This window comes from Chionomys nivalis, chromosome 1, assembly GCF_950005125.1.
Source record: "Chionomys nivalis chromosome 1, mChiNiv1.1, whole genome shotgun sequence".
In the NCBI taxonomy this organism is placed as follows: domain Eukaryota; kingdom Metazoa; phylum Chordata; class Mammalia; order Rodentia; family Cricetidae; genus Chionomys; species Chionomys nivalis.
In genome coordinates this window covers 14,607,664-14,621,204 of record NC_080086.1, presented here as the reverse complement: position 1 = coordinate 14,621,204, position 13,541 = coordinate 14,607,664, and the positions used below count along the sequence as shown (strand labels likewise).

The following is a 13,541-nucleotide window of genomic DNA, read 5'->3' as shown; positions in this document are numbered from 1 at the left end:
CAAGTCTTGAAAGTAAATCAACAAAGAAGTAGTACAGTTTCTTTCACAAAATTGGTCATAACCATAAAAACTAAAAACTAAGCCCCTTTTACTTAGCCACAAGTGCTGAGTGCATGCTCCAGACTCAGAGCATATATTTAATATTTAAAAATTTAACCTCCCCAACAACAACAACAAAAAAACATACATTTACAAATCCCTTGCAGGAGACTTTTTTTTGTTCACTTCCTCTTTTTATACAATCACCCAGTGACATAGCCACAAGTGGCTCAGTAGCCCACAGTCCTGCAGATGCGCAGAATTAGAACCCAGAGCCCCAGGACTTCTTGCAGAGCAGAAGTCTCTATGTGGAACAAGTGACTACTCCTACAACTTATGCTCATGCCTAGAAATGCTCCTGATGCAAGCAGTTCAAGGTGCTGAGGCTGTAGAGTTTCCCATAAGGCTGCTTTTTGTCTCCCTGCATTCACCTGGATCAGGGCTGGCTCTCCTCAGGGAAAGGCTGAGGCCTGCAGAAGTCAGCCTTGGAGGGACCTGGAGCCCTGCAGCTGCCCTGGGTCTACAGGGCCAGGGACAACTGGTGCTGCTTAGGGTTCATGAATGAATTCGGATCCTGCTGACAGCATGGATTTTGATGTTAGAAAGGGTAGGACAGTGTATACCATCTGGTCTCAGAGGACCCAGCACTGTTCTTCACACTATTCAGAAGTAAAAGATAACATGCTTCTTTCTTCTCCTCTTCTCTTTTTTGGTTTTTCAAGACAGGGTTTTTCTGTGTAGCCCTGACTGTCCTGGAACTCACTCTGTAGACCAGGCTGGCTTTGAGCTCCCACAGATCTACCTTCCTCTGCCTCCTGAATTAAAGGCTCACGTGAGCCACCTCTCTCTGTCAGGCTTGCTGGTTCTTTGGTCCCAGCTGCCCAACATCCATTGTCTCAGGGAAATCAAAGGTTCTCTTTTGTGGTCTTGGGTCTCTTGTTAATCACAGCTGATTCCTCAGCCCCAACTGACCAGAACCACAGATTCTTCACACAAACTTCCCAGTAATCTTTGCTTCCTTCTGAAACTTCACGTCAGGTTTCCATCTGTCTCTACTGCTCAACACTTTTATCTTCCAAGATCCTACAGAACAGCTCACTAAACTCTCAGCACTCAATGACTTCAATCTGAAGTCTGCCCACAATCCTCCCGAAAACAAGTTCAGGTCTGTCAAGACTCAAGAGCAATACCTCCTCTTATTGGTGTGGGGGCTGGAGTAAGAAGATGGGAGCTCACATTTCTCACATTTCTCACATTTTCTTTTCCTTTTCCTTTTTTTTTTTTTTTTTTTTGAGATAAGTTTCTCTGCACTGGTCTTGTCCTGGAACTCTTCTTAGACCAGGCTGGCCTTGAACTCAGAAGAGATTAAAGGTGTGCACCATCACACCCAGCTGGGTATTTTCCTTTTAATCTCTCTCTCTTTCTCTCTCTCTCCCTCTCTTCCTCCCTCCCCCTTTCTCTTTCTCCCTCTCCTTTCCCTCTCCCTCTCTCCCTCCCTCTCCTTCTCCCTCCCTCACTCCCTCTCTTTGTCTCTCTCTCATACTCACTCTTTTTGGTTTTCTGGAGACAAGGTTTCTCTGTGTAGCCCTGGCTAACTTATAACTCACTCCATAGATGAGGCTGCTTGAACTCAGATGTCTATCTGCCTCTGTTTCCCAAGTGCTGGGATTAAAGGCATTTGACACCGTCACCTGCCTTTTTAAGATTCTCTCCCTCTCTTTTTTTTTTTTTACTAGATTAAATGAGGATACTCAAGATAATCTCTCTCAACTCAAAATCAATTTAGGATTTTAATTATATCTAGAAAAATATATCCCCCCCCCCCCCCCCCCCGGACAGGGATTCTCTGAGTAACCCTTCCTGAACTCCCTGTAAACCTGGAAGTCAGAGATCAGCCTGCCTATCATCTCCAGTGCTGGAATTGAAGTCACTTTGCATTTTCACTGCTGCTCCGCCCATTCACCTTTGATATACTCAAAAATAAAGTCACAAGTTCCACCCACAGTCAAGTCTCAGAGAGCACACAGGCACAGACTAAACTTAGTGGTAAGGGTTCATTCCATGATTCTGGCCTTTTTGGGTTGCTGCCGTCACTCAGGACTCAAGAGTGGGAGGCCTAGTACTCGAAAGAGTCTGGGGATCACACCACATTGTTTGTCCTCAGCCGTTGTTTGCTGAATTAAAAACCCCACGGGCTTGCCTGCCTAACACCCTAGTTGAACTGTTAAGTACAGGACAATTACAGCTGTGGGTCTTTTTGGAGACATAGTCTCAAGCCCAGGATGATCTGGAGGCACGTGGTCCCTCCATGATAAGGAACTGCCCCACCCTCCCTCACTGCCAAGGGGTTCCACCCATGGGCTATTACAGCTGGCTATGAGAGTTAGATTCCCTCAGCACTGACCTTCACAACATAGTTTTGGAACACAGCGATTGCTGAAGTTACTGTTAAATGCTTTGAGGGTAAAATTACATTTTAAGTAATTAAACTTTCCATCTAAGATTTTTCTGGCATTTACTGGCTTGATGAAAGCAGTTTGATTCTTTTCTACATTCTAGATCTCGATTTGGTTGAGCAGTTGTTATTATCACTATTTTAGAGATAAGTGAATTTACAGTGTGAAGGTATGATTGGTAGTGCTTGCTCTGTTACAGATTACCTGAAAAAAATGAGGCTTTTATCCACATCCTGACGAGTAATAGAATTCATTTGGTGAACTTAAAAATAAATGATACCTATAACTGACTCTTGAGAGTTTAAGGAACAGTAATTTCGAATCCCAGTCCAGTGTGGGCTACTTAGCTACATACAAGGCTAGACTGCACGAAACTGTATGAATCTGTCTCAACAAAACAAAAAGGTGAAAGTTAAAATAAAAAATAAATGTTGAATGAATCCTACTCTAGGATTGTAGACTTTGTGGAAAATCTTTCTGCCTTTTAAACACTCACCTACTTCCTTTCTCAAGTTTCATGAAGGGTGTTCACTGAGGAATCTCCACGCAAAAAACACCTTGGAGGTGGGGGGGGAGGGGAAGCCAACCGAAAAAAAAAATTACCTCTGGATGCGATTGGAAAGACGGCAGCGCCACCACCGCACACTTGGTTCTCATTTTCAAGGCAGGAGGCGTGGCCAAAGGCCCTCATTCAAATAAAAAACCAGGAGATTTGCATGGCGAATAGGCACCGCGTGCGCTCATTGGCCGGCGGCAGAGTGGGCGGAGTGCACGGGGCGCACGCGGAGCTCCGCCCCCAGCTATTTGCATAACGGCCCCGGCGCGTGCAAGGGAGAAGCGGGTTTGTTTTTGAATCTGCGGAGGCGGCGGAGTGGAGCGCACGGCTGAGACGGCGGCGCCCGGGACGGCTGCGCGGGACGGCTGTGTAGGAAGGAACTCGGGTCCCCGTCCCTCACCTCCCGCCCCTGAAGGTATCCGCGAGTGCCAGGGGCTGTTGTAACTCCAGTCGGCGAAATGACTATTGTATTTCGGAAGACTCGAGACCGCATTATGGCGGCTGCGGGAGTTGAGTTTGCGCCTGCGCGGTTGCGAAGCTGCGGGCGGGCGCTGCATGGGAGCACGTGATCGCGTGGGGTCGGGCTCTAGCTGCAGTTGAGCAGCTGGCCGGGCGGTGGCTGCGCAAGCGCAATATTCATTTTCAAGATCTAATGTTCTTGTTGGACGCCATTTGGGTTCTAGATTTAATTTTTCTCATTCTCGAGGGGGTTTCATCTCACTGTCCTTCTCTTCTCACTTTTTCCGGGGAAAACTTTCTTCTCGTGTCTTACACTTACGCCGACCTTAAAATGCTTTAATTCTCTGCTTCTCTCCGGTTGCAGACCTTCATTTTGTGTACAAATTGCCTCTTGTGGTTCTCGATTATAATTTCGCTTTTAGTGAGGTATTTCTGGATTCATGTGCTATGTAGCGAGATAAGATCGGCACCTAGTGGTGCTCGCAGGGGAAGTGCATTTACTTCTGTTGCACTTTTGTAAATAATTTTTAACCCTGTTTTTACCTGTTCGCTTTTGGATGTGCATCGTTTACAAAACAGAAACGATTTTATTTTTAAAATGTTAGTTTGGGAGAAGAAACAAGGAGAGAATGGTAAAGGTAGTTAAGTTGAAATCTCAATTTCATCAGGTCATTTTTTTTAAAGAACTATTTCATTCAAATCAATGATTTTTTAATTAATCTTGAACTATTTGCCAAAGCACTTCAGTGTTGCATGTTTTAAATTCTATTATTTCTTCAGTTAGATAATTGCTAAATATAATCAATGAACTCCTTTTCTCATCTTATAATCACGTCTAAGTTACTATATCTGATACCTTTTTGTGATGAAGAATTCTTCAAAATATTCCAAATTACATGGAAACCTTTATGAATTAAGTGAATGAATTAAAATTTAAAAGAAATATGTCCACTGTAGTATGTGTATATGTTGTACACTTGTTTAAATTTTTTTAGCTGTTATATGTTCTGGTTTTAGTTTCTTAAAATATGGAGCGCTACTGATTGCTTTAAAATAGTGATGCCATTGCATTTAAATTTTATATGGCATAATTGGGTCCAGATATGTAGGATTAGTATGGTTTTCTTACTCAGCCACTCGTTTCTTATACTAGTCTAAAAACTTGTAAATGGCTTTATAAACTTAATCTGTCATTCATAGACACAGTTGCTTTCTTGATTGATTACGGAACTGAAGTTTGAATTAGTCTGTTGTCAAACAAAGAAATGCAGTAGCACATAATATTGGTTGGTTTTGGATTATTTTTATTACCTGAAACATACTCTTAGATAAGATAATAAGATATAGTTGAAGGGAGCATTTTTGGTTGACTGGGCTTTTTGTTTGCTTTTTGCTCTTTGAAATGATGTGACATCTGGCATGGGATGGAGGGACAGTGAAGAGCGCCCCCCAACGGGTCTAAATTGGATCTGGTGTGGATCACGAAACATGTACGTGGAATGAGACAATGTTGCAGTCTTTAGTCATTCATGCTTCTGCAGTGGCCCCTTCACCCCGTATTTGTACTCCTATTATTTTAGTTTACCTGTTTAAATTACACTTTTGTGCGAATACACAGATGGTTGTGTCTTGCTTGGGTTGATATTGAAGATCCTAAGAGGTACTGGAAGAATATAAGATTTCAATATCGAGAGGACAGTTTTGCTATTATATTTCTTAGAAGGTAAATGTGATTTTAAATTTACTAAAACTAATGAAGTGTCTGAATGTCAATGGTTTATTCTTTAGGATTTTCTCAGGAACAAGTAAATTTTGAAATTTTAGCTGGGTGGTGAACAAAGCTTTGCCATATACACTGCATACGTGTATATATATATATAGTATGTGTTTCTAATATGTAAGAGCTGGGTTACTCACATGCACTGCATGAGTTTATGTATATAGTATGTGTATCTAATATATAAGAGCTGGGTCACTCACATGCACTGCATGAGTATATGTATATAGTATGTGTATCTGATATATAAGAACTAAGTTACTCGTTTAAAATCATTGTAGTTTTGTACATTTTAAGTATATAGTTTAGAAAAAGCGGCAATGGTTAAGTCATAGAATTTTAAAAAATTATTTGAATTTGTATAAATATGTCTAAATATTTGAAGCTTACATATTTGTAGGTTTAGAAAGTATTCAGTTAGTCGGTCAGAATAAGCACTCTTAACTGTTGGGATTGTTGTGGCTTCACTTTTGCCTTGGTGAATTAGTCTATAAATATTTATCATTTCAATTTTAATTTAATTCCTGCTTTTTTTTTTTCCTTTTTGGTGGTGCTGTGGATCAAACCCAGAGCCTCAACTACACCCCCAGCATAATTCCTGCTGTTTTAACTTCCATATTTTATTTTGAATATCTTCCCAATTTGTATTCTAAAATTTATTTTGTATGTAATATTGCATTGTAAAAGTCTCAATCAGCAGATATTTTCAAATTTGTTATTTTGTTAATCAGTTAATTAATTAGTTTATTCATTTATTTAGAGAAAGTCCCCTTGGTATGTATACTTAGGCTGCCTTTAAAATCATAGAGCTACTAGATTCTTTCCGTTGGGATTAAAAGTGTTCTCTGCTGTGCCTGGCTCATGGTTTTCAGTGTGTGGAGATTATTTGTGTTGAACAAGTGCACAGTCACTGAGCCTCCTGTCGGCACCGCAGTCTTTTTGTTGCTCTGTTTCTTTTCATTCTCTCCTCCCCTCAGTGTCTCAGCTCTAGCTTAGGCTGGCCTAGGACCGGAAATGTTCCTGCCTGACTTCCCCAAGTACTGGTTACTGGTGTTGGGCATCGTTAGCTTGTTGCTCATTTTTTCTATTAGAAATTGTGTTCCGGTGAATATTCTACACAAGTCATGATCTATAACAATAGTTACTTAAAATTGTTTTTTTTTAGACCGGGCAGTGGTGGTGTATACCTTTAATCCTAGTACTCTTGAGTCCAAGGCAGGTGGATCTCTGAGTTGAGGCCAGCCTGATCTTTAAGTGAGTTCCAGGAGAGCCAAGGCCACAGAGAAACAAAACAAAATGTACCCAAAAGAAAAAAAATAAAAAGAAAGAAAGAAAAGCAAGGGTGTTTTAAAGTATTTTGACAGCACAGTGATTTACAAAATAGACCAGTGTAGGGTTTTTTTTTTTCCCTCCAGATTTCTCATACTGCTACCAATTAGATGGGTTGAAAATGGGTGGTCACTAACTTTAAGTAGTGAAGGTGATTTCCTTCCTTCCTTCCTTCCTTCCTTCCTTCCTTCCTTCCTTCCTTCCTTCCTTCCTTCCTTCCTTCCTTCCTTCCTTCTTTCCGTGAAATGAACTATTTTCAGGTGTGTTTGTGTGTGCATGTTCTTTTATGGATGTTAATGTTCCTGTCTGCTTGTCAGCAACAACTATGACAGCTCAGTGCTGCTGTTTTTCCTTTTTTTTTTAACCTTTGGAATTGATTTTGTGTCTTGAGGATCTTTATTTCTATTTAGTGACGTGAAGTGCCTTATTTATTTATTTGTTTAAGTAAAGGTCTCCCTGTGCAGCCCTGGCTGTTCTGGAACTCACAGGGGACCCCACCTGCCTCTGTCTCCCTTGAGTGTTGGAAGGCCTGCGCCACCATCCTAACCGCACTGCTCTTTTCATTTCTGATTTATTCCAGAGCTTCTCTACAGACAAAGCATAACCTGTTGTGAGACGAACTTATCAATTTTATTTTCTTCTAGGACTTTATTATTTAAAAATGATACTTTTGTGTCTGATGTGGGTGCATAATCTTGTGTCTGACTTTTGTGAATGTGGTGTGCTCCCGCCTTGATGTCTGTGAGTCCCTTAGATTAGAGGATAGGCTTAGGTGCCTGTCCTTGTTCCCTATTGTGTCTGGACAGATGTCTTAATTGCTTTGCTTTGTGTACACCTTGCTAGGTGACCTGAGCTTCTGGGTGTCTTCTGTCTCTGGATGACAGACACATGTACTGCCATGTCTTCATTTAGTGGGCTCTGGGATTTGAACTCAGGTCCTTCATTTCTCCAGCTCTCTTTTCATTGATTTTTAAAATTAATTGTGTGTGTGTGTTATACTGGGGATTGAACCCAAGGATTTGTGCATGTTAGATAAGTGACTACCATTGAGCTACATTTACATCTGTGGTTGCTTTTTTTCTTTTGATCATAATTTAGGTATTAAGTTTGACCAGACAATTGTGGTCCACCTGCTGGAATCAACTGTTTTTTGAGAGCTCTATAGATAATGCTTACAGAATTCCAAAGATTACTTGTGCATGGTTTGATGCGTGTGTGTGCGTGTATGTGTGCTCACAGACACTGGAGTATTTCTACCTTCTAGGAGGAGAGAGGGTCTCTCATCAGCCTGAAGCTTACCAGTTACACTAGACTGCCTGTTTCAGCTTTCCAGTTCCAAGTGCGACAGCTATACTGATGTTTTGTTGTTGGTTCTGGGGTTGGAACAAAGGTCCTCAGAGTTGCAAAGCGTTGTAGAGCCAGACAGTACATCAACTATTATATGAATGTATTTAATAATGCTGTATACTATTTAATTCTAATACCCACAATTTGTTTTCACAGTTGTGCTAGGTAATATGTAGTTTTGTAGATGAACATTAGATTCTTTTGGTTAAATTAAAACAATAATAATCATTGTCTAGAATTATTTATAGTAAATTTACATTTGAGGTATTTTTAAATCATATACTTAAAAAAGACCATGAATAGGCTATACTTCTAGACTCCTAAAATGTACTGTTTTCAGGAAATGTTGGGAAAACTTACGATTCCTATGATCTTTCAAAAAGACTTTGTTTTCCTGTTTTCTGGGTGCTGATAGAGAGATGGACTAGGAGAAGGCATGTGGCCACATTTCCTTGTGCGGACATGTTGATGAGAAAGTAAGCCAGTTAGAAGTTAGAGACTCAAAAGTAGGTTTCAAAAGAAAATGTTTTTATAGTACTTGAAACCATCATTATTGTTATTTTGATTGGTGGAATTTTGAAAAGTTATGTAGTTCAATGTTTGGCCAAGGTGTAACCAACCTTAGCTTATAATAAACATAAACACAATTTTACTTTTCTTGTTAGCATTAAATTGTTATACTCTCCCTACTGTGTATGCCATTCATTCATTAAATTTCTTTATCTTGATTGCAGTGACATGTTACTTTTTTTTTCCTGGACTCAAACTTAAAGAGATCCTCCTGTCTTTGCCTCCCAAGTGTTGAGATCAAAGGTGTGTGCCACCTTATTTTGCTCATATTATTACTTAATAATGACCTAATTATACTTTCTAATGACATAATTATATTTTTTTATATTGAAAAGAGTCTGGTTATTGCCCAGATATTATTTTATTGAACATGTGGAGGCATGAAAAGAACTCAGAGTAAAATCTTGCAGATTTTGTGAAACTGAATCTAGGAAACAATAGCAAGCGTTAAGATGCGACTTCTGTCGGCCTTTCATTCTGCCTGCTTTTGGGTCTTTTTCAAGCAAATTTACTTAGAAACACTTAGGTATTTTTCTTTTTTATATTACCTTTGACCTTGGTTGAGAACTTTCTGGTGGATTATTGCACTTGTTTCCCTAATCTGTGACAGAGGTGCCCTAGAGAGGGACCTGTGACAGACAGGAGGAGTTCCGTGAAGGCTGGAGTCGCCTTTCAGTGGCAGAAACAAGAATTTGTCTTTTCTCTCCATCCCTGCTTTATCTTCTTTTTTGGTTCTGTTAGTTTCTCCTCCTCTCCTTCTTTCCTTTCTTTCCCCTCTCTTCCGGTCTTCTCTCCGTCCCCTCCTGAGTGCTGGTATTACTGGCATGTATCATCACGTCCTGGAGCTTGAACACAGGGATTCCTGAATGCTAGGCAGGCACTCTCCAGTTGAGCTGCATCCCCTATCTCTTTTGTTTGTTGTCTTTCATTTTGTTGTTGTTGTTGCTATTGTTGCTGCTGCTGTTTTGTTTTTGGTACAATCTTACTATGTAGCCCTGGCTGACCTAGAACTTACCTGTAGTTGCCAGTTCACAAAATCTTTCTCCCTGCCTCCTGAGGACTGGGATTAAAGGACAGGCTTTGTATATATTCTCTTGAGATAAGGTCATGGCGTATAGTTCAGGCTGGCGACAAGTTCATCATCCTCATGCCTCATTTATTTGCTCTACTTTTGCTCACCTAAGAGCCTAAAGTACAACTCTGGAGGAGAACAGTGTGTACCTATGAGTAAAGATTTGAAGAACAGATGTAGTGGTGCAGTCAGTTACTGGTGTGTTGCATTTGTATAATTTTTTCCTCCTATTAGATTGAAATGATTTAAAAGTTGGAAATGGGACTGGGGAAGGTGTGTTGAGATGGCAGAGCACTTGCTTAGCATCCATGACATCTTGGGTTTGATTCCCAACACTGCATAAAACCAGGCATAATTTTGAACACATGTAATGGCAGTGCTCTGGAGGCAGAGGTCCAAGATGGTCTTCAGCTTCGTAACAGTTTCAAGGGTCGTCTGGACAATGTGAGACTATCAAAAAAAAAAAGTTGAAAGATAAAAAGTCAAGTAAATGAAAGACAAAAAGCTTTACTAAAGGCAAAGAATTTTCTTCAAACAAGTTAGAATATAATAAATAACTATTGTGGTTTTGTATTGTGATTTGGGCAACTTGTTTCTGTAGTATTCCTTTCTTTGGTTTTTATGTTAATTGTTTTGTGGTATTGGGTGTTAAATCTAGGGTCTCATACATTTGAGATAAGCACTCTGATTATTAGAGTTGTATCATCTTCCCTTCTTTCCCTTAATAACATCTATGTGGCACAAAAATTGGGCTGGGCAGATGTCTCAGTGGTTAGAGAAAATTGCTCTTGCAGAGGCCCAAGTTTGGTTCATTAGTAGCACCACTTCAGGTGGTTGGTTTATGCCGCTGCTCTAGCTCCAGGAGATTTGCTGGCCTCTTCTGGTGTCTTTGGGCACCTGCACTAACATACATGTATGCACACACAAATAATTTGAAATAAAATCATTAGGGCTGGTAAGATGGCTTAGCTAGTTAAGGCACTTGCTATATAAGCTTGACAACCTAAGAGCCCACATAAAGTTGGAACCAGTTAACTGACTCCAAGTTGTTATATGACCTACGTATGTGTGACTCCACATGGTTACTCCTCATACACATCATAAACACACGTAAAATTTAAAAATTCTTTGTGGACAATAATCTTGACTCTACAGCTCGAATTTATTTTAAAAGTAATTTAGAAAAAATTTATTTGATAATATACTCTAATACCGAATGTAAACATTTAGAAAAAAGTATTTGCAAAGTTTTGTTTGCGAATCTGGTTTTAGGACTGACTCATAAACTAAACAAGCTGCATGATTATTGAGGTCACTAGATTTACAGTAAACCTCATGATGAAAAGTGGATTTTTTTTTCAATAGTAATCTTATTTGTAGAGATGCTCATTTAGTCATCATTGCCAAAGATAGGGGTGGAGTAATGTATTTTAGGGACTAGATCTGTGTGTGATTGATTACTCATCTCCTTCACTTTTTATGAATACTAAGGGCGCAAAGCTTCCCTTTCTCTTTTCACTTGCTGGGCAAGGTCAACCAAAATGAAAGCAGGTTTAGCATGGTAACTCAGTCCTTCTAGTCTTGGTTTCTTAGGAGGCTGAGATGAAAGATTCCCTCCCCAGCCTACCGAGTGCACGCAAATGTGAGAATTGGGTTGTTTTTGTGGCAGGAGCTCATTCTGTAGCCCAGGCTAACTCACAGCAGTCTTCCTGCCTCAGCCTTCCATGTGGAGGGCCACCATACCACGCTAGAAAGTGATTCCTGAGACAAAAGAAAATAATTCTGTTTCTTCATAGCCTCATAGCCTGCCCTTCTAAGCAGACTCCTACCATAAGGCATGGATTTAAGTGTTGTGTTTATTGAATTTTCTGGTTCTTTTTAATTTTTGATGATTTGAAATGAGTTCTCATAGGCTAAGCATTCACACCATACGGGGAGAATGGAGGGTGACCTTGACCTCCCCCCCCTTCATCTCCCATATGCTGGGTATAGTTATAGGCATGTGCTTCTGTGCTAGACGCTTAGTAGTTTACTTAGTTCTAATGAGATACTCACTTCTGGCCAGATACTTTATGAATGTTAGACATTATCAGCTTTTGATAAATCCCTGATTGAGAATCAAGGGCCACCTGATAGATCCGAATGATCTGCTGTATAACTGTCGTGGTTTCGGATTATGTAGTTCCCCCAAGTTCTCCTCCGTCAGTGTTTCTAGACTGTCAGGAACTGATGCATTTTTCATTTTGTTTTGTTTAAGCGCAGAGTACATAACTTGCAGAAGACATAGTAAATTGGTTTCTTGTGAGGAGTCATTGCTCCACTTGGTATGCTTTACTTGTTTGCTGTCACACTAAACAGAAGATCTGTTTGTAAATGTCACACTTTTAGTGTGGCCATGAATACAAATTTGATTTAGGAAAGTAGATTCTTTAAAAATTAAAAATATTCTGTGTGTGTGTGTGTGTGTGTGTGTGTGAGAGAGAGAGAGAGAGAGAGAGAGAGAGAGAGAGAGAGAGAGAGATCATGAGCATGGCATGAGAAAACGTGGAGGTGCTTTTCTCCTTTTATTCTGAATTCTGGGAATTGAATTCAGGTCTTGGCTTTCGTGGCAAATACTTTTTACCTGCTAAGCTGTCTTGCTGGTTCAGAAAGCATGTTATCATTGAAGGTAACTATGTTCACCACTGTGCGACCAATGCAAGCCTCTTAGTGAAAATATATACACTGGTTTATAAAACGTAGGAGATGGTCTGTGATATAGCCCAGTGGGTAAAGCTGATTGCTGCCAAGCATTAGCACCTGAATTCAATTCCTGGGATCCACAAAATAGAAGGGAAAGAATTGACTCCTGCAGTTGCCCTCTGACCTCTATACACATACACAATCTGTGGCATGGGTTAGCTTCTGCCTCCATCCCAAATAAATAAATCTAATAAATTAAACAAAGAGTCATACCTTATGTAGTGTTTAATCACTTTAATAGTATTTTTAATACTGTTAATTTTTAATACTGAGCAGTATTTTTTTACATAACTACTCTTAAAATGTTTCTCATAATTTAGCTTATTATCTATAAAGTTTTTCTGAATAAATTTATCAATATTAAATACTGCTTTCACAAAGTTGTCTGCTTTGTATTAATACTACCATGAAAAATCCAGACCTAATCCCTGACACAGATGTTGACTCATGAAGGTAAAGACCCCTTTATGTCCCAGTAGCTCTCTCTGGCCTCTCTTGTAAGCAGCTGGAATCTTCTCCGGCTCTTGTTGACTATGATGGAGGCTTCCTTTTCTTGTAGGATCCTTCTTTTCAATATGCCATTATTTTGATTGATTTTTGTCTCTGAGGAGGAGAAAACTTTTAGGTAGTGATTTTTATTTTCTCTTTAGACAGGATACATGAGATGACTTGTTTTTGTTGTCTTAAAGATCATTTGTATCAGAAACATTCAGTATTTGAATGTTTGACTGATAGTTTGGCTGGGTATAGAACTCTAATTTGAAGTCATTTTCCTTTGTTTTGCAATTGAAGATTGTGCACAGGAAGCAAGTGCTTACTGGTGGGCTATATGCCGGAGAGGGTTCTTAAATGATTTCATTGGTGACATCTTTTACCATTCTTCCTTTCAATTTTAATTTTTGTATAATTTTGTATAGATTATGTATGTGTATATAGAATTCTAACTCCATTTTCTATTTGTAATTTGTGTTCTGCTGAAGCAGTTTTCTTCAAGTTCATCAGATAGTTTTTATTGAATTTTTCATTTCTTATATTTTCTTTTTTTCCACTTTGTGCCTGAACTATTTTGTTCTGGATTTAAAAGTTCAACTTTTCCCCTCCATGTAATAATTTTTTATGTTTTCTTCTTGCTACATAGTTAATTGCTTAGTTTTTTTTTTTTTTTTTTTTTTTTTGCTTTTGCTTTTGCTTTCT

At 39.5% G+C, this 13,541-nt stretch overlaps 1 protein-coding gene across 4 annotated transcripts in view; it reads left to right on the top strand.

Annotated features, from left to right (window-relative positions):
- The first annotated feature begins 3,331 nt into the window (after window positions 1-3,331).
- The window catches only part of Atf7ip (activating transcription factor 7 interacting protein), an 89,319-nt gene continuing 79,109 nt past the window's right edge, over window positions 3,332-13,541 (top strand). Inside the window, exons 1-2 of one of the 4 annotated variants that reach the window (XM_057763378.1) lie at window positions 4,981-5,000; window positions 5,129-5,233. Coding sequence is in view for 2 of the 4 variants with exons in the window: in XM_057763375.1 (XP_057619358.1) it covers window positions 4,930-5,000 (71 nt within the window). In the remaining 2 variants the exon portion in view is untranslated. Of the gene's footprint in view, window positions 3,467-4,927; window positions 5,001-5,128; window positions 5,234-13,541 lie in introns of those variants that run through there. The other 3 variants (XM_057763377.1, XM_057763375.1, XM_057763374.1) reach the window with 3 other exon arrangements.